General features: G+C 39.4%; 2 protein-coding genes across 2 annotated transcripts; both read left to right on the top strand.

Moving 5' to 3' along the window:
- The first annotated feature begins 3,337 nt into the window (after window positions 1-3,337).
- On the top strand, window positions 3,338-13,814 carry ttc21b (tetratricopeptide repeat domain 21B). Its single transcript, XM_085434059.1, has 29 exons — window positions 3,338-3,530; window positions 3,832-3,961; window positions 4,048-4,158; window positions 4,263-4,429; window positions 4,566-4,688; window positions 4,912-5,069; window positions 5,739-5,823; window positions 5,942-6,040; window positions 6,139-6,334; window positions 6,432-6,529; window positions 6,769-6,969; window positions 7,168-7,297; window positions 7,377-7,534; window positions 7,775-7,999; window positions 8,116-8,354; window positions 8,781-8,853; window positions 9,961-10,071; window positions 10,156-10,294; window positions 10,534-10,640; window positions 10,788-10,976; window positions 11,202-11,312; window positions 11,405-11,486; window positions 11,586-11,736; window positions 11,817-11,978; window positions 12,088-12,283; window positions 12,587-12,811; window positions 12,973-13,093; window positions 13,183-13,250; window positions 13,330-13,814. Exons 1-29 carry the CDS (start codon window positions 3,507-3,509, stop codon window positions 13,405-13,407), a joined length of 3,957 nt encoding a protein of 1,318 aa, XP_085290185.1. The 5' UTR covers window positions 3,338-3,506; the 3' UTR covers window positions 13,408-13,814.
- A 294-nt stretch (window positions 13,815-14,108) lies between these two features.
- Window positions 14,109-21,822, top strand: galnt3 (UDP-N-acetyl-alpha-D-galactosamine:polypeptide N-acetylgalactosaminyltransferase 3 (GalNAc-T3)). The gene is made up of 12 exons (XM_085434055.1): window positions 14,109-14,227; window positions 14,721-15,149; window positions 15,367-15,906; window positions 16,601-16,773; window positions 17,374-17,523; window positions 17,727-17,961; window positions 18,058-18,175; window positions 18,293-18,493; window positions 19,254-19,385; window positions 19,611-19,712; window positions 19,797-19,949; window positions 20,054-21,822. Exons 3-12 carry the CDS (start codon window positions 15,410-15,412, stop codon window positions 20,165-20,167), a joined length of 1,875 nt encoding a protein of 624 aa, XP_085290181.1. The 5' UTR covers window positions 14,109-14,227; window positions 14,721-15,149; window positions 15,367-15,409; the 3' UTR covers window positions 20,168-21,822.
- The last annotated feature ends 11 nt before the right edge of the window (window positions 21,823-21,833 follow it).

The following is a 21,833-nucleotide window of genomic DNA, read 5'->3' as shown; positions in this document are numbered from 1 at the left end:
GAAAGAACAAGCTTGATGTCAAACCCAGGCTGAATCACTTTCGCAATGTCTGTTCAGCACATATGGACTCTCTCTCTCTGGGTTTCTCTGGAGTCTTGTCACTACACTTCCTGCTCTACTTTAAGTAAATGCCATACTTCTTCAGTAGTGCCCACACAGGTGAAGATGCCAACTACGACCACGTGTTTACAATATACTTGGATTCTGGGTCTATATTAAGGGTTTTTAAAGCAATATTTATGCTGGATTCTTAAAGATGACATTTTACAAGGTCCCCTGTATTCTTAATGATAGGTTCTGATACCTTAATATACACTACCAGTCAAAAGTTCGGACACACCTTCTCATTTAATGGTTTTTCTTACGTTCCATGACATATTGTAGATTCCATTCTCAGATCTCTTCTGCTTGTTGCTTTGCCTTAGTAGTGGTTTCTTAGCAGCTATTTGATCATGAAGGCCTGATTCAGTCTCCTCTGAATAGTTGATGTAGAGATGTGTCTGCTACTGAAACTCTGTGTGGCGTTTATCTGGGCTCTAATCTGAGGTGCTGTTAATTTGCAATTTCTGAGGCTGGTGACTCAGACAAATTTATCCTCAGCAGCAGAGCTTACTCTTTGTCTTCCTTTTCTGGGGCGGTCCTCATGTGAGTTTCGTCATAGCGCTCGATGGTTTGGTGACTGCACTTGGGGACACATTCAAAGTTTTAGCAATTTTCAAGAGTGACTGACATTCAGTTCTTAAAGTAATGATGGACTGTTGTTTCTTTTTACTTAGCTGATTGGTTCTTGCCATAATATGAATTCTAACAATTGTCAAATAGGGCTGTCAGCTGTGTACCAACCCAACTTCTGCACAACACAACTGATTGTCCCAGCCCCATTGAGAAGGCAAGAAAGTCTACAAATGAACCCTGATAAGGCACACCCATGAAGTGAAAATGATTTCAGATGACTACATCATGAAGCTCATTGACAGAAGGCCAAGGGTTTGCAGCACTGCCAACCAAGCAAAGGGTGGCTATTTTCAGGAATCTCAAATATAAAACATATTTAGAGTTATTTATCATTTTTTCTTTGCTACATAATTCCATATATCTTGCTTCATTTAATGTCTTCAGTATGTATCTAAAATGGAGAAAGTAGTAAAAATGAAAAAAAAAAAGATATAATGAGAAGGGGTGTCCAAACTTTTGACTGGTCGTGTATATCAATAAGGACGTGTTTGGATGACCATTAGAACAGGTAGCCCTAGTAAGCTGTATAGGCAGAGATCACCCACACTAACCTTTGATGGCCACTCAAAGCAGGCTTCAATATCAATAATTTATTTCGTTTTCTACAATATGTCAACCACAAAACAACTGAGCTATGCCTTCCTGCTCAAATTAGACTGATCTTCAGGATTTTGAAATTTTGACATTTGTGGGATATATGTTAATATTTTCAAAAGCAATTCCTATATTTTTAGTACGCATGATATAGTATCTAAAGTAAAAGGATCAAACAACGCCTTCTGCTAGTTAATGTCTATATAATGAGAATACCAATAACATTTCTCAGACTGTTATTTTTTTAATATTGTTGAAACATTTTCATATACATTTTCATATACATTTGTACAATGTTGCTCCAAACAACAATTGCATTAAACGTATTCAGGTCTAAAAATATTTTATTGCCTTTAAAATATACTGGGAAGCACCGTGTTGACGTCACCACTACCCTCAATCAGACTGCTACCTCAAGAAACATAACAGAACATAAAATACAATCTGTAGGCCAGAGTTCTATAACTCAAGCGGTGGAAAGAGTGCATGCATATAAGTGCAAAGCAATCATCAAATTTCAGGCAACTTTTTTTCTTAACACTTGTGGAAAAAGAAATAAAGGGCTCATTAGCAAGTGAGCTGCTTGTATTAGTGGGCATGGTGCTTTGATCAATAATGGTCTGTACAAACCACAATGGATACAGCCATTAGAATGCTATAGCAGCATATCCCAGGGGGTCCATATTCCGTCGTCTTTCACTAATAGGTTTTTAGATGCATTCTCTGGATGTGCAACAACACATGCAGTATTTATTGCTCTTTGCTAAGTACAACACCTCAACTTTCTACCATGTAAGTGCAATTACAATATTACTATCAATTCTATATGCTTTGTTTGGATTTATACAATAACAAAAGGTACTATTAATAACAATAGATGCTAAATTCTTGGTAAAATTGTTTAGCATTTGTGTTAAATAATCTCTGTGAATAAAACTGTGTGGTGCACTACACAGACATTTCCCATTGCTGCACATGCACAGAGCTCAATACCAACCTGATTTACTCTACCATTGATGTGTGCTGTAGAGAGTAATGATTATGTGCCAGAGTCAGTGCTAAACAGTATCTGACAAGGCATGGAAAGGTCTCTCTTGGAACAGTTGCACCCATGCTCCTGCCGTGGATTCAACACTGCATACTTACATACAGCTGATGAATAGTGTTGCATAACACTGGGCCACCAATTATCACTGTGTGCATGTGCGTGTTTTTATTGCAGAGAGTAAACTTAGTAAGAATGTGCTAATGGGTGAGAAATTTTAGCATGAGCTGAACAATTATAGTTTATAATACACAAATAATAATAATACAATTGGTAAGACTTTAAGATTAGCCTTAATTGATGTAAAACTGTGAAGGAAAACTGTAAAGATCTAGCAAAAAGAAGGCCAGCCACACACAACACCCGCATTAACCTAAGCTGTAACATCAAAATGTAATTCAATCCATGGAGCTCGCACACATCATTTCCATGTATTCAAAGTAGGTTAAACTTATTTTACATTTCACATGCTCTATTTTTTTTTTTCTTCAAACGCACAGCTTCGAAGGTGGGACCAACTAAATAAGTGGTGAAACTGGTATGTGATATTTTTAAAATTGCAGTTCAAAATATTTTGACACTTACTGGAACAAACTCAGCTTATGTTAATTTGCTTATACTAGTGGCAGCAGAATAGATCACTTTTTATAAAAGGGACGATTGCGCCACCTTGAGATACAAAAGGGGAAATACCGAGTCCAAAACGTGAAAATGGCGTTAACAGTGTGTTTTCATTACCCTGAGTATTGTCTGTAAGGCTTCATACACGCCCTAGATACCTTTGGTACTTTGCCAGTCGTCGCCCGAAAGACTTTTCTTAAAAATACTTTTTAAATTACAAAATGGATATGAACAATGTAAGGCTTTTGATCTGTTTCTTACTTTAGAATGCTAAGGAAAAACAAGAAGCTGTGGACTAAAATAATGCCTGGCAGAAATAAAGTAGGGATTAATTACCTTTCGTTTCGCCACGCTCCTAAGTTACCAGGCAACAGTAAATGCGTTAGTGCAAGATGGCGAAAACCCAAACTAACAGTACAATAACATCCTTTTTACCCTAAAATAAAGTGTAGTTCCCGATCATTTCCAACTGATATACTGAAGTCTGTTACTGTTGCCACTTGAAGCGAACATGGAGGATGAAGAGACAACCCTGGTAAGCAAATTCGATAAATGCTACACCGTCCAAGGCTTCAAATGAAAGTGAATGGCGTATTTAAGCTAAGATACGAAACATAAGTAACATGTATAACGTGTGGTTGACGTATATCTCTGTCCAAAAAGTTCAACAGTGATAACAGCATTTGCACCGGCTAACGTTTAATGCCGTTGCGCTTACTAGCTAACAGAGGAGCTATCTATTTTAGTTAGCATTTGATATTTGGTCTGCTAGTTGGAAAATGGTTTACAAACCGCTTTTGCTGACACCACGGTGTCCTCCGTATGCTTTTCCACAGGCTCTGATTAAGTACTATTGCTATGAGAAGTATTTCAATCACGCGGTGAACGCTGCAGCGGCTGCTCAAAAGAAGTACAGCAATGATGCTGTCTATACTTTCTTTCACGCATACGGTAACCTCATGCAAGGTAAGCTCGAAAAAAATCTAATTAAACGTTTTCAGGTCGGATTTGTTGCCTCTCATTAGTGCATTTCTGTCATTATTTGTTTACAGATCAAATTCAAGAAGCTAAGGTAGAACTGGACACTATAAGAGATCATCGAGAGCTCTCTCTCTGCACATTAATGGCTCTTGTATATGCAGAGAAAAAAAAGACAAACCCAGGTAAGACAACATTTTCACACCATCCATTTATTTTTCCATGGATTCTTGTGGAAATGGATTGCCAACAAGTGCTTCCAGTCTTATGTGTCTCTTTGTGTTCCCAGACAGAGAAGTTATTCAAGAACTTGATGCTAAGGTAAAAGAGGATCGTAAAAGTGCACCTCCCAAGAGTCTGTACTATGCTGGCACCTTTCTTTGGCTATTAGGGCGAAATGATAAGGCAAGAGAGTACACAGAGAGAATGATCAAACTTTCCAATGGCTCGAAAGAGGTGAGATCGACATATCTATTTATTTAGTTATTGTTTCAGTTTGAGAAATCAGCATTACTCTTCAATTTTTATAAAACATTTAAGCCTGATAAGTGTTTGCACGTTTGTCAAATGTGGACTGATACGTATTCTTTAGGGATTAATCCTCAAAGCCTGGATAGATGTGACATCTGGTAAAGATGCCTACGCCAGAAAGGCTGGGAAATACTTTGATGAGGGACTGAAAGAGAGAGCAGATGTTTTCGCCATGATGGGAAAGGTGACATGGGAAATACAGATCCACATTACATAGTCTTCCTTAACCACAGCTACATATGTTAGCATGTTATTGTTTCTCTAGTTGTTCTTACAGGCCCTGTAAATCTAACATTACTTATTGTATCATTATTTTAGTTATTCATTTGACAGATTGTTGTTTGTGATTACTCATTAGTAATGATTCTAGTGATTTTAACCACTCAGTGATGCTTCATGTATCCCAGGCACAATACTGTGAATATCACCAGATCTACTCTGGAGCATTGGAGATCATTAACCAAGTGATTGTGAGCTTCCCTGTGTTTTTACCTGCTCTCACCAAGAAAATGAAACTGCTGCTGAGCCTACAAGACTGGGACCAAACCATAGATGTAGCACACAGGTGATTAAGCTAGTTCAGAGCTTTCTCCCAAATCAAATGTAGGAATAGTCTTTCATTTTGTTTTGCAAGCTTATTTCTGCTCATTTCTTTTCTTTTTCTTAAAAAAAAATGGTATTATCTCTGTAAGATCAGGAAGTGCAATAAAATTTATAATCACCAGGCATATAAGAAAACACAGTTTGCCTTTACAAATGGCTCAGCATTCAAGTGCAAATGAAACACCAACGTGATGCCTCAAACCAGTGCACACTGACTAAGCCATTGTTTGTGCTTGCCCCCCACTCCCCACCCCCCCTGGACTTTAGCAAGTGGCACATAGTATAAAAAGTCCTTTGAGCCAAAGTGTTGGAAAGACATACAATTCCAAGGAGTTGCGGTTCAGGTTTACAGAACAGGAGGAAGAGTGATTTCTCAGGTTGCACCATGTTCTGAGCCTCTGTGGTGCCTTAACTGTGATGTTATGAAATGGGAGGGGTGCAGGCAGCAAACAGTATTCATTACATCCTTCAAACGCCTTCACAAGTCTTTTTATCTTTAATGTTATTTGCCTGGGAGCTCAACACACTACTGCAGCAGTATCAGATATTCTATTACTACGAATAAAAGAAGTCCAACCTTATTAAGTGTAGGAGATGGACTTTATTCACATCTCCTTGTGTCATGTTTCAGGCTTTTACAGAAAGATAAAAATAACCTGGAGGCACTTCGGATGTTAGCCCTGCATTCTTTATGCCGAGACGGCAATATTATCGAGGTAGAACTTACACATTTTCACACATTCATACTTTCATTTCATATTGCAGAAATTGGACACAAATACAGATAAACTATTTGTTTTCATTAGTTTGTATAAATTGTTTTTATGTCCCCAGTCAGTAAAGCATCTTTCAAACCTCATCAGTAGCTTGGAGATTTTGGAGCCACGCAACCCTGAGCTTTTTTACCAAATGTCACTGGCCTTCACTCGGGTCGTAAGACAACTTTCAGCGTTCTTTCTAAAATCACAATGGTATAATTTAATTGAATTACAGCACTTTGTTGGCTTGTTCTTTAATTATTATCATTACAGTGTGGACGAAATGAGAAAGTGATTGAGCAGACTTTCAGAATGGTGGAAAGAGCCTTTTCTCTGGCACAAGGGGATTCTGACTTAGCCACAGAGCTGGGCTACCAGATGGTGCTTCAGGGCAGAATCAAGGAGGCAATGAAGTGGTATAAGACTCCTTTTACCAACAGGGATCACAGTAGTGTTTCTGCTTTGACTGGTAATGTGTTCAGATTATTTTTCTGTATGTTAATTTGGATCAGTATGTCACAGATTTCAAAAATATCTTTGGAAATAACTTTTTTCCCCTTAATTAGGTATGATTCATTGCCAGCTGATAGAGGGAAATCTTGAAGATGCAGAACAACAGTTGGAATTTCTGACAGAGTTTCAACAATCTATTGGAAAATCAGCGGTAGGATTTTTTTCTGCAGGGATACGCAAATTCTGGTCAAATGTTTTGGCTTCTGGCAGGATAAGCAACGGCGGCTTCATTGGGTCTTTCAGTGACTTTTCACTGTTTTCCAGAGTGACTGTTTAATTTCACAGTGATGCCTCTTATTCATCTTGTACTCTTGTCAGTTTTTTGCAGTACTTTCTGTTCATTTATATCTATTTCTCTTTCGTTCTTTAAAAAAAATATATGTGTTAAAGGAATTATTATACCTACGTGCTGTGCTGGCAATGAAACGCCACCGGTCACAGGAAGAGGTCACCAACTTGCTGAATGATGCAGTGGATGCACACTTCTCCTCCTTACATGGGCTGCCTCTTGGAGTAGAGTACCTAGAGAAACTGAATCCTGACTTCCTGTTGGAGATTGTCAAAGAATATCTTGCCCTCTGCCCTGCCAAGGTACAGCTGGAAGAATCATAAGGGACAGGATGTTTGTGTGTCCTACAAATGTTTATGTGAATTCTTTGCCTCAAGTTTGTGCATTCCCAAAATAGATACATGGGTACAGATATGGATTCTAAGAATATAATAATGAGGCTTAAAATAAAAAAAAAAAACAATACATTTAAAAACAAACTTTTTATTTTTTTGCCAAAGCCTCCTGCTCCAGGCCAACCTGCTGCTCCTCAGCTCCAGCACTGTGCTACTGTGTTGGATAAAGTAGTAAAAATTGTGCCAGGTCTCCTTCAAGCAGTGTTCTTGCTTGCCAAAGTTAAATATCAGTCAGGTGAGTACCGCAGTTAAAATATTTGTGTTTACTTTTCTTAGATAGCTTTTTAAATTACATTGCTTCTGTGTTCATTCAGGGGACATTGATGCTGCTCAGAGTACTTTACAACACTGCCTGGACCAGTGTCCTTCTCATGCAGATGCTCATCTGTTAATGGCACAGATCCATCTACTGCAGGGTAACGTGAGGCTGTGCTCTCAGTCCCTTGAACTCTGCCTCAGCCATAACTTTGAGGTAAAATCACCATCAACACCGCAGTTTTATTTGCAGCTAAATCTGTATAATACACTGTTTCAATGGCTTATTTGACCCGCTGCCAGATAATTAATGTTCTATTTTTATAATAACTTATATATTTATGAAGCAAGCCGTTGTCACTAGCAGTCATAGGATATGAAGTGTTGAAGTATTGCCTTGATTTTTTTTATGCATGCATAATGACAGTAAGGAGTCTTGAATTTTTTCCAATTCCAGATTCGAGACCACCCACTGTATCACCTGATCAAAGCTCAGACTAAGAAGAAAACAGGTGAGCTTACTGAGGCTATTCAGACATTGCAGATAGCCATGAATCTTCCAGGTGTCCGCAGAGCTGGATCCTCGTCCAAGTCCAAAAACAAGAAGTCAGAACTGAGCTCTGCGGACTGTGTCTCTGTCTTCTTGGAATTAGCTGAGGCCCTTTGGCTCAATGAAGAACAGGTAAAATAGTGTATTTTGACTGGCTAGTCAAAGCTGGTGCACTTACTTTGGGTTTCAACATACACCAAAAAATGGAAGAATTCAGTATAAGCTCATGAATGGATTTCATATTTCAGCATGAAGCAGCAAAAGTGATGCAGGATGCCATCAATGAGTTTTCAGGAACACCTGAGGAGCTACGAGTCACTATTGCTAATGCGGACCTGGCTTTGCTGCGTGGTGACACAGAACTGGCACTGAGTATGCTCAGAAATATTACCCCGGAGCAGCCCTATTACATCCAAGCTAAGGAGAAAATGGCAGACATATATCTGAACCACAGAAAAGAGAAACGCCTGTATGCAAGCTGTTACAGGTGAGCACTAAATCTGGACTCCAGTGAGCAAAATACAGAAATATTAGGCATTAGTTTAATATATGAAGACACATACTATCTGAAACACAATGTGAATTTTTAAAGAGAAATAGTTGAAGTAGTTTAAGTTGATTGATGACATAACCTTGTAATATCTTCCGAAAACAGCTGCTACCTGTCATCAAGTTAAGTCTGTAGTACAATTTATAACATCACAAGATTAAACTAAATGAAATAAAGGCAACCAAAGCCATTCAGCTGAAAGGAAATGAGCAGTTTCCTCAAGTCTTGAAACTGGTCTCAGATGATACTTATTATTGACAGCTGAGACTTAGTAAAGTGTGACTGAATCACAGACCAGCACAGACATCTGTCTGCATAATGAAGCACGCCATATGTGATATGATACCTCTATTTTTTCTCCAGAGAAATGATAGAAAAGCTGCCCAGCTCTCACACGTATGTCTTACTTGGTGATGCCTACATGAAGATTCAAGAAGTAAGTGCAAGATGTGTTTCATCTGTGTCTTTTGGACAATATAACAACCAACTCAAGTTTGGCTTTAAAATGCTTGTTCTTAATGTAATCGAGGTATTCGAGAACAACAAGAATAACAAAAAGGCTGATTGTGCACTTGCTGTGCAGTTTTGAGCATAATGATGAAACATAGTTTTACTAAAGCTTCATTGCTAAAGCTATAAAACCTAAAAGCCTTGCTTGGTAGCCAAGGTGGTTTAGGAAAGGCCACGTCTCATGAAATGAGCTACTGAACCAAGAGTTTATCCCTTGAACAATATTGTGTACAGTTTGAATAACATTATTAAAATCACAGGACATCACATCTTTAAATACTTAAACAGGGAACTGACTCAGAGGCTGAGGGGGTGTAAATAGTCATCCTAAATAGTCATCCCTGTTGCTGGAAAGGAAATGTAATTCTCATTTTTGTAATGCTCAAATTTCATAATAATTTATCAAGTATTTTCAGACCACATGATTCATGTACATTCACTAGGGATCACTGGCAGCATAGAAAGTCATCTAATCATCTCCCTACTGTTTTTAACGTGAATATGGTGCACCGGATATTTGCAAGCTCACACGCACCTCCATCAAATAGCAGCTGAATTCAGTGTGTTATAATGTCTTCAAGGACATGTTCTCCATTATCACACACTAACCACTGATTAACAACAGCAGCGTAACTCTCACTTATCATTTAAAGTTAAACAACAACAGCTGGTCTCTTCATAAAGTTCTTCATTAAAGGTAGACAAAGGAAAAGAACAGACTATCCTAGTGACAGGTTAATCCTCTGCTCAACTGATTAGTAACCTACATAATTTTATAGGTGGCAGCTTAATCCTGCTATGATTACTTGTGTTACACATATTTTGGTTATGTTGATAAGTGAGATGACATCATTGAAGGTTAAAATGCAGATTCCCAACCTGGCTATCAGAAATTGTTTCTTGATTCAGTTTCCTTTAACAGCTCTTACTCATGCAACAGCTTCTAAAGTGTTTACCACGTGTTTATAGCCGTTTCTAATATTTACAAAAACTTAAAGCAACACTGCTTATCTGCATGTGTGTTTATCCTCAGCCGCAGAAAGCAATTGAGGCTTACGAGCAAGCGCTGAAGAAGAACCCTAAAGATGGTGCTTTAGCCAGCAAGATAGGAAAGGCTCTGGTGAAGACTCATCACTACATCAAGGTTTGTGTCATAAACTTATTTAAAAGATAAAATACAAGTCAAGTGGAGACAGTCTTTTGTTGACTCTAGTCTGCTTTTACACAGGCAATAAATTACTATGAAGAGGCCCTGAAGACTGAGCAACAGAACTTCCTGCGTTATGACCTGGCAGAGCTGCTGATGAAAATGAAGCAATATGAGCGCTGTGAAAGGGTCCTGCATGATGCTCTGGCCCATGAACAAGGTGCTTAAGACGTCACACTATTTTATATACAGTGAAGTCTTGACGTTAACAGTGAAATAAACAAGAGAGCCTAGTCATGATTATATTTTGTCCATAGCCATGACGATACAGGTAGTGTTGATTGTGGAAATTCCACACTGCTTAGATTTTATAGAACAAATCAAAACATTTCTCTGTTGGTTTTTTGAAAATGCTTTTACTAATTGTTGCCATTTTCATTATGCATTTTTTACACACAGTGAATCAACTACCTGTGCTCTCAGACGACTGCCGTTATCTGGTCCTGTTAGCCAAAGTCCAAAACAAAGTTGAGAAAACAGAGGAGTCTATACTTTCACTACAAAGAGTAAGTAGGCCCAGGCATTTGGCTTTCTCTTGGTCCTCTTTACACACAAAAACATCTTAACCATTGTAAGACTTGTCTCTTTTTTTTCGAATAATAATGATGATGCTGATTGATGTTATTTCCATAATGATGATGTTCTGTTCATAGGCTCGGGATGTACAGGCCAAAGTGCTGAAACGCATGCAGTTGGAGCAGCCTGATGCTGTCCCCATGCAGAAGCAACTTGCTGCTGAGATCTGTGCTGAGATCGCCAAACACTACACAAGTCAGAGGGGCTATGAGAGAGCAGTCAAATTCTACAAAGAGGCTCTTGTGTATTGTGAGACAGATCGCAAGGTCAGTGCAGCTGAATCAAAAACGTTCTGTGTACTTACTGCAGCTGTGGGTAACAAGCACTGGTGTCCTTTTGAGTCTTGCCCAAGTGTTTTAAAATTTTAAATTGTGATCTTAGTTTTTGGTAGGTTTATCTAGGCGAAATGACTCATTACAGTATATAGTCATTACTGTACCAGTAAGGTTGGTACATCGACTTCATTATTAGAATGTTTCCCCTGTTCTTAGGTGATGCTGGAGTTGGCATGCTTGTACCTTACTTTAGGTGAGACTGATGCATGCCAGGAGCAGTGCAGCGTCATTTTGAAGAATGACCAATTTAATGAAGATGCGACTCTGGTTTGTTCTGATCGTTTGCCACTACAGTTTTGACCATAACCTTTTTCTGAACCATAAATAACAACCTGTGTCTTAAATATGTTTGTCCTTAGATGTTGGCAGACATTATGCTTAGGAAGGAGAACAAGGAGAAAGCAGTTTTCCATTTTCAGCAACTGCTTGAACGCACACCAGGTATAACAGGGCCATCTTTCTCTTTTTTTTTTTTTTAATCAAATGTGATTTGGCATTGTCTAAATGGAAGCCATAATATCTTGCATGTGTTGTTTTCAGACAACTACCACATTCTGTCACGTCTTATTGAATTGATGAGAAGGGCTGGGAAGCTGGAAGACGCCTCCAGATTTCTTGATATGGCAGAAAAACATTCTTCAAGGTCTCGATTTGACCCTGGGTTTAACTACTGCAGAGGACTTCATCTTTGGTAAGTTACAACAGTGTCTTCCAGAGATTACAGGAACATTTGTGTCAAACTCAATGACTAAACTTGTGCTTTTTGGTCAGGTACACAGGACAACCTAATGATGCTCTGCGACACTTTAATAAGGCACGAAAAGACAATGATTGGGGCCAAAATGCTGTATATAACATGATTGAAATCTACCTAAACCCTGACAATGACACGGTTGGAGGAGAGCTATTTGAGACATTAGATGGTGAAATTGGGTAAGTGGTCTTAATTAAGAAAATGTAATACATAAGGGAAGAAATACTAGACTATGCAGTGTAAGCTTCTGTTATAACAGATTTGCATTTGCTTGGTGTCGCTCTCCAGGAACTCTACAGAGAAGCAGGAGTCAGAGCAGCTTGCTGTGAGGACAGCTGAGAAGCTGCTGAAGGAGTTAAAGCCTCAGACTCAGAGTGGACACGTACAGCTCCGCATCCTGGAGAACTACTGCCTTATGGCGACTAAACAGAAGGCCAATATAGAGAAAGCCCTCAGTGTTTTCACAGATATTGCCAACAATGAGGTAAGTAAGTTCTAGGTCCAGCATGACTCTCTCGTAGACGTTATAGCCAAAGTAGAAGCTTTTCTTCCTTCTCTTTCTCCAGGCTCTCTTTTGTGCACATACACTGTACATTACACTGTATCCAACTAAGTATTCATTTAATATTTGCTTAATGTTAATGGATTGTCATCCATACATGTCATCTGTTGTATGGAACTATAAATGAAGCCATTGACAATTTGAGTGCAAACAGTTAGAAGTGGCATAGTGGTGCAGTGTTGTCAGATTCATCTCGTCTCACCGATATTCCTGGTTTCCATTCAGAAAGATCATGTGCCAGCCTTGTTGGCAATGGCAACAGCTTACATGATGCTAAAGCAAACTCCTCGTGCCAGGAACCAGCTCAAACGTGTAGCTAAGATGAGTTGGAGCATTGCTGATGCAGATGAGTTTGAGAAAAGCTGGCTACTCCTGGCAGACATCTACATCCATTCAGGGAAGTACGAGATGGCCCTGGAACTCCTAAACAAATGCATCTCCCATAACAAGGTGAGCCTGAAAATGTCGTCACTATTGAAATATGAAATGAGGACAGTGCAGTTAACATATATATCTGTTTTTCTGTGTGCTTTTTTTCTTTGTTATGCAGAAACTGACTTAAGTAAATTTATAATTGCACAGTTATTTTATTTTATTTTTTTCTTCCCCAGTCATGCAGTAAAGCATATGAATATAGGGGCTATATAATGGAAAAAGAGCAGTCATTCCGCGATGCTGCATTGAACTATGAAATGGCTTGGAAACATGGAAATCAAACCAACCCAACTATTGGTATGTCAAAGTCGCACGTCTAGCTCTGTTACTAAGGACAAAGATTCAAAGGCTCACATTTCTAACATGTATGTCCATTTTTATTTCAGGGTACAAGCTTGCTTTTAACTACTTGAAAGCGAAGCGATATGTCGATGCCATAGACGTCTGTCATAAGGTGAGACATGTTTGGATGTTAATAGTTTATATCTTCAACATGTTTCTGTCCTGTTAATCTTGTTAATTTTTGTTCACAGGTTCTGGCTGCTCATCCAAATTATCCAAGAATAAGAAAGGACATCCTGGACAAAGCTCGGGCCTCCCTGAGATCTTAGTGTTGGACCTGTATTTTTTGTGATAGAGAAATATTTTCTGTAACTATTTGATTGAATCCACATGTATTGTTTTGAATTTTCTGTCAAGTTTTCTGACCATGTAAATAGTTGGTAGCTGACCATCAAAAGAGAGGGTGGGAAAAAGTTTAAAGATATTCAAGCACAACTTAAGGGATTTTTTTTTTCCATAGACAGAAAAAGAAAACTCCTGCAGTTTATAGTCTTTACGAAGTCTGTATGAAAGTATCTTTGAAGTTTATTAAGATGTAAATGTGCTTCTGCATCTGTTACAATCTATGATAACTGGATAACAATAGTGATTTACTGACTTATTTTCTCAAGCGTAAAACAGAAATGTAGACAACTGTCTTTGTCTTTTTCTCCAAATAAAGTTATTTCAGATATGGTGTTGCTGTGGCCTGGCTTTTATCCCCCTTCAAACTTTGATTTATTGTTCAGAAAGCATGGATACCTGCCTAATAGAATGAAAACACAATATGACTAGACGGTTTACATCACCGGTGCTGACACAGAAAAACAGTTACAAGCGTGACTAGAATAGGACACACGGTAAGCATTTTAATGGACATAATAAACTGGCTGCCTGCCGTGGGTAGCGAGCTGCGGAGAACACAGTCACTACAGATGGAGTCACTGTGCGAGTCAAAAAGCAGAAAGACTTCAAACTGGGCACCAGAGCAAGCTCCCTGCAGGCGGAATCCACGTCTTTACTCCTGCAAGCATCCAACTCTTTATGAACACAATCCGTTGTGGGAAACGTGGAACATTTCAAGGATTAGACAAGCTGCAGTGTGCGGTGGTGAGTTTCTAAGCTTTTTAGCCAACAACTTTTATTCGGAATACGGAAAGCTTTTAATAATTATTCGCGTCTTCGCTGGGAGGGATGCGTAACTTTTCCAGATTTTTGTGTACCATGTGCGTTGTCCGTTCCTCTTGAGTTCATAAGTTTAAGCTCTATGGCCAATATGCGGCGTTTCTCAGAGACTTGATTGGATGCGGTGGGATATATCGCGTTCCTCCGTTATTTGTAACCCAGCAACTGTCCCAGTGAATGACCACTAGAACAAATCCTATTAATGACACCTTTAAGCAGCTCCGCGCAGAGGAGTCTCAAACATTTCTCGAGGAGCTCCAGACCACTTTAGCGTATTTATATAATAGTTTGTCGCGATAGCCCAAATGTTCCATTCAGCAGTGATTGTCAAATCTTTGATTTATTTAATTATTTATCTCTAAAGGTTTTAGCGAGTTTTCTTCTGTCGTAATGGCCTTTTTTTTGGTTTTTATTTCAGGTGTGGATTGTGTCCTGATGCACTATTTTGATACGCAGAAGTTTTCTCTGCGCAAGCGCACATGTACGTCATAGCCTTTTACCTGAGAGGAGCACACCTGGATCCAACGAGACGGAAGTTCACTGGCAATCTTTGAGCAAATCTTTTGACTTTTTTTTTTTTTTGGGCTTCTCCAGGAAGAAAAGTTTTGTTTGACGTGAAAGCGATGGTTTCCAGCTAAAGCGAGATGGCGTTTGTTTAATTTTCAGAGAGCAGTTTAAAGGACGTTGTTAGCCTTAACTTGTTGGTCAGCGATTCATGGTGCGTTGTATTTTTTTGCTGAGGGAATCCAGACCCGAGGTTGTTTGCTGATTTCACCAGCCGGTTTTAAATATGTGATTTTTCAATGGAGCACAGGAAGCTTCACGCCTACCTTTTTATTACCAAAAGGTAAAATATACCTAAAGTATGCAGGCAGCACACACACACACAGAACATTTCATTATGTTCTCTCTCTCTCTCTCTCTCTCTCTCTCTCTCTCTCTCTGTGTGTGTGTGTGTATGTGTGTTGTTTTTTTCTTCAACCCTTTATGTCATAAATCCTGAAGCCACATAAATGCTGTTTACTCATCATTGTTCGGATTATGAATATTATTGTTTGTTACAGCTGAATCTCAATCCAAAGCCAGCCTGCTCTACATTCAAAAAGAATGCCAGTTCTTCGCAGACTACTCCGAAGGCGCCTGCACCCACTGAAACTTCTCATAGTGGCTCTTGTCTTTGTCACATTTGTGTTCTTCATACAATGGGAAGTCGGAAGCCAAAGCCAACAGGAGGACCCGTGGCTGAAGGAAATGGCAGTGAAGCGGGATGCCATGCTGGGAATGGTGATGGGAGCTGTCAATAACTTCAGGGATGCAATGCCAAAGATGCAGATCAGAGCCCCTGTACGTCATCAGGAGAAAGCAGACGGCACGTCTTGTCTGCCAGGTCACTACACTGCTGCTGAGCTCAGGCCAGCTCTGGAGCGGCCACCCCAGAACCCTCTTGCCCCCGGAGCTGCTGGGAAACCTTTCAACACTGACTCGCTGAGCCCCAATGAGCAAAAGGAGAAGGAGAGGGGTGAAGAGAAACACTGCTTTAACTTGTATGCAAGTGACCACATCTCTCTGAGCAGAGACCTGGGTGCAGACACAAGACCACCAGAGTACGTGTACACTCTCCAGGCTTCTGATGAACCTATGTAAAATAACAATTTTAAAAGATAGTGTTATTAAGGGACATATTAGATCAAACGTTGACTTTATTTTTAAAAAATCAAGTATTTATACTATCCTGTGGATATGAATTCAGTATTGATGCTACTCTTTCTGTCTAAAATATAGTTGCACTCTGAAAAATACCCATATAAATTATTTTAAAAGTAGTTTTCTTAATGCAACAGCGACCATCTAACCCCAACAAATTTTTCTCAATTTCTGTTTTTTGTAACTGGGGAAAATGTCAGGCAGAAACCACAGAGATGATTACTGTGAGAGAGACTTTGTTTCAGCATGCCTGGCCAATTATTGTGGTTAAAATTTCAGGAAGAAGCAACGTTTTGCTTGGCTTGTTGCAGTACATCCAAACACATGGAAATCCACATGGGCTTCTCATGTCAGTTTAGTCGATACAAGGCAGACGCATAAAGCCGGTCCATGTTCTGGCAATCTCCCTAGGCTGAATTACAAAGTTTGTCCTACTCTAATATGGCAGGTATTTCAAAGGTTGCCACACATGCAGTGTCACAGCTGAAATGGACTCCCCACAGGGGAGAGCTTGGAGATGTAATAACTATACTGTGCCACTCAGGAACTGTACAGGATAGTCAGATCTTTGTGCTCTTTTCCCTCCTTGTACAGATGCATTGAGCAAACCTTCAAGCGATGCCCCCCCTTGCCGACCACCAGTGTGATAATTGTGTTTCACAATGAGGCCTGGAGCACTCTGCTAAGGACGGTATACAGTGTCCTTCACACCTCCCCCGCCATTCTCCTCAAAGAGATCATCCTGGTGGATGACGCCAGCGTAGATGGTAAAACCTCAATGGGCTCCTTCATGACTGTCCTGCTAACTTTTGGGTTCAATTTCATGCAGCGTGTTGGGTGGGCAACTCACTGTGTGCCATGAAACATGCAGAGGGGAGCTCCCTGCTTCTTCTTTTGTGGCACCTGATGTGGGTTAACAACAGGAAGCAAGGGGCCCCGCGGTGAATACTTTCCTAAGAGGAATTAGCAGTGGTTGAGCTTAGAGATGAGTCAGAGTTAACCATTATAAATGGGTCAGATGTAGGAAGGAAACGTAATCCTGGAAAGGACAGAGGTTTCAAAGAATGAAGTTCAGCTGACACCTAAGCTCAGCTATTTGCTGTGAGCAGGCAGATTGAGTCCTGCAGTGCAGCAGATTTCTTGAAAGCCAGCCCAGTTAAACATGGAAGGAACATAAATTTGTTCTTAATCTGTTTAAGTCTTCTTTTTCGGGCTAGGGTCTGTGAGATTAACTAGTAAGCAGTTAAGCAATTATTGTTATTTGATTTATTTTGGAGTATTTTGTGTTGCTTTTTATCTTGTATTCATCAAATTAAGCATCTCTGTATCTCCAACTCTAACGTCTAATTGATATCCCACGCTTTCAGATGAGTTAAAGGACAAGCTGGATGATTATTTGAAGCAGCTGAACATTGTACGAGTCATGCGCCAGCGAGAGAGAAAAGGACTTATAACTGCTCGGCTCCTGGGTGCCTCCGTGGCGACCGGTGACACACTCACCTTTCTGGATGCTCATTGTTAGTCACCACCACTGACACTACTCACACATTTAAAAACTGGTTTGCACGCCCTTAAACACACACCCGCACAATTTGTAAACACTGCTTACTCCTTTATAAAGCCATTTCTCATGTGGATTTGTGTTCTAAACAAAGTAGTTTAGTGCTTTTTGCAGAGAAAGTAGTAAGTGATGCATTTCCCTATGTGGGTGTGTTAACAGGTGAATGCTTTAATGGATGGCTGGAACCTCTGCTGGCTAGGATAGCGGAAAACTACACTGCAGTAGTGAGTCCTGATATTACTACTATTGATCTCAATACTTTTGAGTTCATGAAACCGTCCCCTTATGGCCAGAATCACAATCGGGGGAACTTTGATTGGAGTCTTTCATTTGGTTGGGAGAGCCTACCAGATCATGAGAAGCGAAGGAGGAAGGATGAAACGTATCCAATCAAGTGAGTCAAAGTTGTGCATGTATACTGGATATCGACTTCATCTGAAACCCAATCTTCTTTTGAAGCTTCTAAACATTTAACAAAATGCATCCACAGGACTCCCACGTTTGCTGGTGGGCTCTTCTCCATCTCCAAAGAATATTTCTACCGTATCGGAAGCTATGATGAAGAAATGGAAATCTGGGGTGGGGAGAATATCGAAATGTCCTTTAGGGTAAGGTATTACCAAGCTGTCATTATTTGTGCAAATATCTTTTACCCTTGGAGCCATTCAGTTATTCAAACTGCTGCATGGGCGTGTGCGTCTGTTTTGTCAATCATTAATTTGAAGGTATGGCAGTGTGGAGGACAGTTGGAGATAATTCCTTGTTCCATTGTTGGTCATGTTTTCCGCACCAAAAGTCCACACACCTTTCCTAAGGGCACACAAGTGATTGCTCGCAATCAGGTGAGACTGGCTGAAGTCTGGATGGATGACTACAAAGAGATCTTTTACCGACGTAACCAGCAAGCTGCGCAGATCGCAAAAGATGTACGTATAGTTTCCCAACATGTGGTCCCACAGGTCCTATAAACATTTCCCTCCGGGCGACACCTCACAGAGCAGGCCAGCCCTCACCCACTGGCTTCAGACAGACACGGCTTTGTCAACAGCATCACAGAATCCACTGTAGTTGCTATCAGTAAGCACTAGTGTGAGAAGCCTCCTTGTCATTATAGTAAAGCCCTCATTATTTAGGTGAGTTAGGCGCCTGCAAATCCTTTGAAATGAGTCATTACTCTCCACTCGCCACTCCCAGTTTAAAAAGTGCAGTGATCAAATACTTGTCTGTAGTTAATTTATCAAATGAGTAATTATACTACCAAAATATACCTGCTGACTTAAGAAAAACAAGTATGATAACAATCAGCAATATTTTGATTTATTTTAAACAGAGTAATATTACTATGTTTTTGTATAAAGAAGTAATGTGTCTTTTCCTTAATGTAATTTTATAAAAGTATGTAGTGTGAAAATGCAGTATCTATACTATTAGCTGGTGTGAAATTTCAGACAGAGATTCACACAAGGCTTAGGTTTTAGCATCAGGTCAGATGTTCACTGAATATACTGCTTTTTGATACTGAGGAATGTTTTTGTCAGATATCTAACAGCAGGAATAGAAGCTAAATACAATATAAGAACCCAGTCTGGGGCATTGTTGCGTTGCAGCAAAACCAAGGTAGCATTAAATATGCCAGAAGTGTACTTTGACAGTTTAAAAAAAAGTTTTGCCTCTCTGTTATAACAGGGAGCTTTTGGCGATATCTCCAAACGTGTGGAACTCCGTGAAAAGCTGCAGTGCAAGAGCTTCTCCTGGTATTTGCAGAACGTTTATCCAGAAGTCTTCATGCCTGATCTCAACCCACTTCGCTTTGGCTCAGTAAGATCACACACCAGACCACCAGCTCTCCTTTTCAAACCTCACAGCACACTGTCTAGCCACTGTGGGTTTCCACTTAGGATCTCCAGAGGGTACTGAGCAGTTCCAATTTAACACCACTGAAAGCACTCTAGAGGCTAAAGTTGTTTGAACAGCTTGCACTGGATGTTAGTTTTTCATTTTGTTTCCTCTCATTGCTTTCCCCTTCCCTCCTCTTCTCTGTAGGTGAAAAATGTGGGCAAGGACTCATGTCTGGATGCTGGGGAGAACAATGAGGGTGGGAAACAGCTGATCATGTACCCATGTCATGGTCTAGGAGGAAACCAGGTCAGTGGGAACACGTCTGTTTTATCTCTTTTTGACAAGTTGAGCAGGTTTACTTAAAATACATTATTTGTTTCTATGCCGTAGTATTTCGAGTACTCCACACATCACGAGATTAGACACAACATTCAGAAGGAGCTGTGTTTGCACGGGGCGGAGGGGGCTGTGAAGCTGGAGGACTGCCAGTACAAAGGCAAAAAGACAGTGGTGGGAGCAGAGCAAAAATGGGAACTGAAAGATGTGAGTTTAGTCTTTTTAGTCTACACTAATTTCACAATCCCTGCATTATATTATTGTTAAAGTAATATGTGTGTGTATATATGCATTTTTAAATTTTCATATAGAACCAGTTATTCTACAATCCTGGATGGAACATGTGTCTGAGTGCCCATCACGAGCATCCTTCTCTGGCTCTTTGCAACCCTTCTGACAAATACCAGCATTGGTCCTTCGTCTGAGTGCACAAAATACCACTTTAGAAAAAGCTAATCTGTGTGAGGAACAAGCTAGGACAAAAAATACTATATGCAGTTTCCATGCTGATTTTTTTTCTTTTTTAATTATTTTTAGATAAATTATCACACTGATTTTTTAATTTATTTTTATACAGAGATGAGCTGAAGGAAAGTTTGGGCTGAGTATATGAACAATGAAGATGCACTTTGCTGACAAGTGCCTCTTTTGTGTTTGACATGTTTTCACCACTCCAAGTCTTCACAACCAAAACACACAGTTTTGGGTATTTAAAGCTAACACTAGTAAGTTCCAGAGACAACTATCTATAGGAAAGCAATGGGAAGGAAAAATAACACGTGTTATAGGGTTAAGGTCTTGGGCACAAGATCAATTGGTTCATCAGGTCTCCGCAGCATTGAACTCTGTTCTTCTTAGGTAGTCCCTGATTTATCTTGTGATGCAGTGCAGAACAGACATCCAAAGCCTCCTATAGAAGTCGAACTGGATAAAGGGACACCAAAGGCAAAATGTGATTCACATCATTTTAATAGTAATTAAAATAGAAGAAACCTACTAAAAAATATTGTCATAGTGGGCTAAGAGGTGATTACTCATGACAATTTTACATTGCTTTGCAGTGACTCTTTTCTCCAATAGTTTAAGTGGACCCTAATCATGCCCGAAAACAGTCTCTCACTCTATAACTAAGCCAAGGATCCCCTCTATGTAGGGTGAAAAGGGTTTTTCTTTTAATCTGTCAACAAATATATGAATCTAAAATGAAGAAAAAATTGTGTATTGTGTATATCATAAAGATTCAAAATGACAAGTCAAAAACACATTTTAGGACAAGCAGTGAAAACATGACAATGACAAGAATGATGTACATTGTGCCTTTTTAAAAATGTGTTTTTTGGACTGAAAAATCTCCTATTCAGTACCGTCCAGTGCCTTGGATAATTTTTTGTTTGTTTCTGTTTTTTATTTCCCCTTGGACAGGAATGTGTGTCAGTGTTGTCAGCGCGGGTGATGGTTTATTGAGGTTAGGGTCAACAGATTTCTGTCAACAGTGTTTTGGTTCATTTTATTTTTTTTAATCAAAAGGGCCTTCAGAGCAGGACTGAACTTTATACACTTCAGTTGATTCTGAAAGTATCTCTATTATTGTTGTTATTATTGTTATTATTGTTTTTTTTTTTTTAGTCTTCCATATTTTTTTTATTTTTTGAGGGAAAGTAAGTTGGGTCTTAAACATGTATTTCAATCAGTTAATGCATAGGTTTTTGTTTTTTAGCATCATGTATGCAGTAATGAATACTGTCTTCTGAGATATATTATTTTTAACTGCAGCACAGTTTTCCTGTATTATTTAAGTTTGTGCTTTGGTGGGGTCTTTTTAGTTTTTATTTTATTTTATTTTTTTTAATTTATTTTTTTTTAAGGAAACTGTGAATGGAAAATATTGTGCCCAAGGGAGTCCATTTTTACAGCAGGGGTTCTCAAATGAATTTCTGGTGCAGGCACTAGTGTTTAGATGGCTGTGGATTAATGTAAATTTGTTTTAGTGGCGGAAGAATGGATACAAATGTTCTGTGTTAGAGTGCCTTGGTCTAATGATTATATTTTGAACTCAATAAATTCAGTTGGGTCCCGCTTAGAGCTATTGCA

Source organism: Copadichromis virginalis, linkage group LG16 (assembly GCF_057382275.1).
Source record: "Copadichromis virginalis isolate Kocher_CV1m ecotype Utaka linkage group LG16, C_Virginalis_male_GT1.1, whole genome shotgun sequence".
In the NCBI taxonomy this organism is placed as follows: domain Eukaryota; kingdom Metazoa; phylum Chordata; class Actinopteri; order Cichliformes; family Cichlidae; genus Copadichromis; species Copadichromis virginalis.
The sequence above is the reverse complement of the archived record's forward strand: the minus strand, read 5'-3'. Positions and strand labels throughout refer to the sequence as shown.

Coding starts and splice junctions, on each gene's coding strand:
- ttc21b (XM_085434059.1), top strand. CDS start 3,507: ATGGAGGATGAAGAGACAACCCTG. Junction 6,041..6,138: donor CACTGGCCTTCACTCGGGTC/GTAAGACAACTT, acceptor TTATCATTACAG/TGTGGACGAAATGAGAAAGT. Junction 8,355..8,780: donor CTGTATGCAAGCTGTTACAG/GTGAGCACTAAA, acceptor TTTTTTCTCCAG/AGAAATGATAGAAAAGCTGC.
- galnt3 (XM_085434055.1), top strand. CDS start 15,410: ATGCCAGTTCTTCGCAGACTACTCCGAAGGCGCCTGCACCCACTGAAA. Junction 15,907..16,600: donor GCAGACACAAGACCACCAGA/GTACGTGTACAC, acceptor CTCCTTGTACAG/ATGCATTGAGCAAACCTTCA. Junction 19,386..19,610: donor ACCCACTTCGCTTTGGCTCA/GTAAGATCACAC, acceptor TCTTCTCTGTAG/GTGAAAAATGTGGGCAAGGA.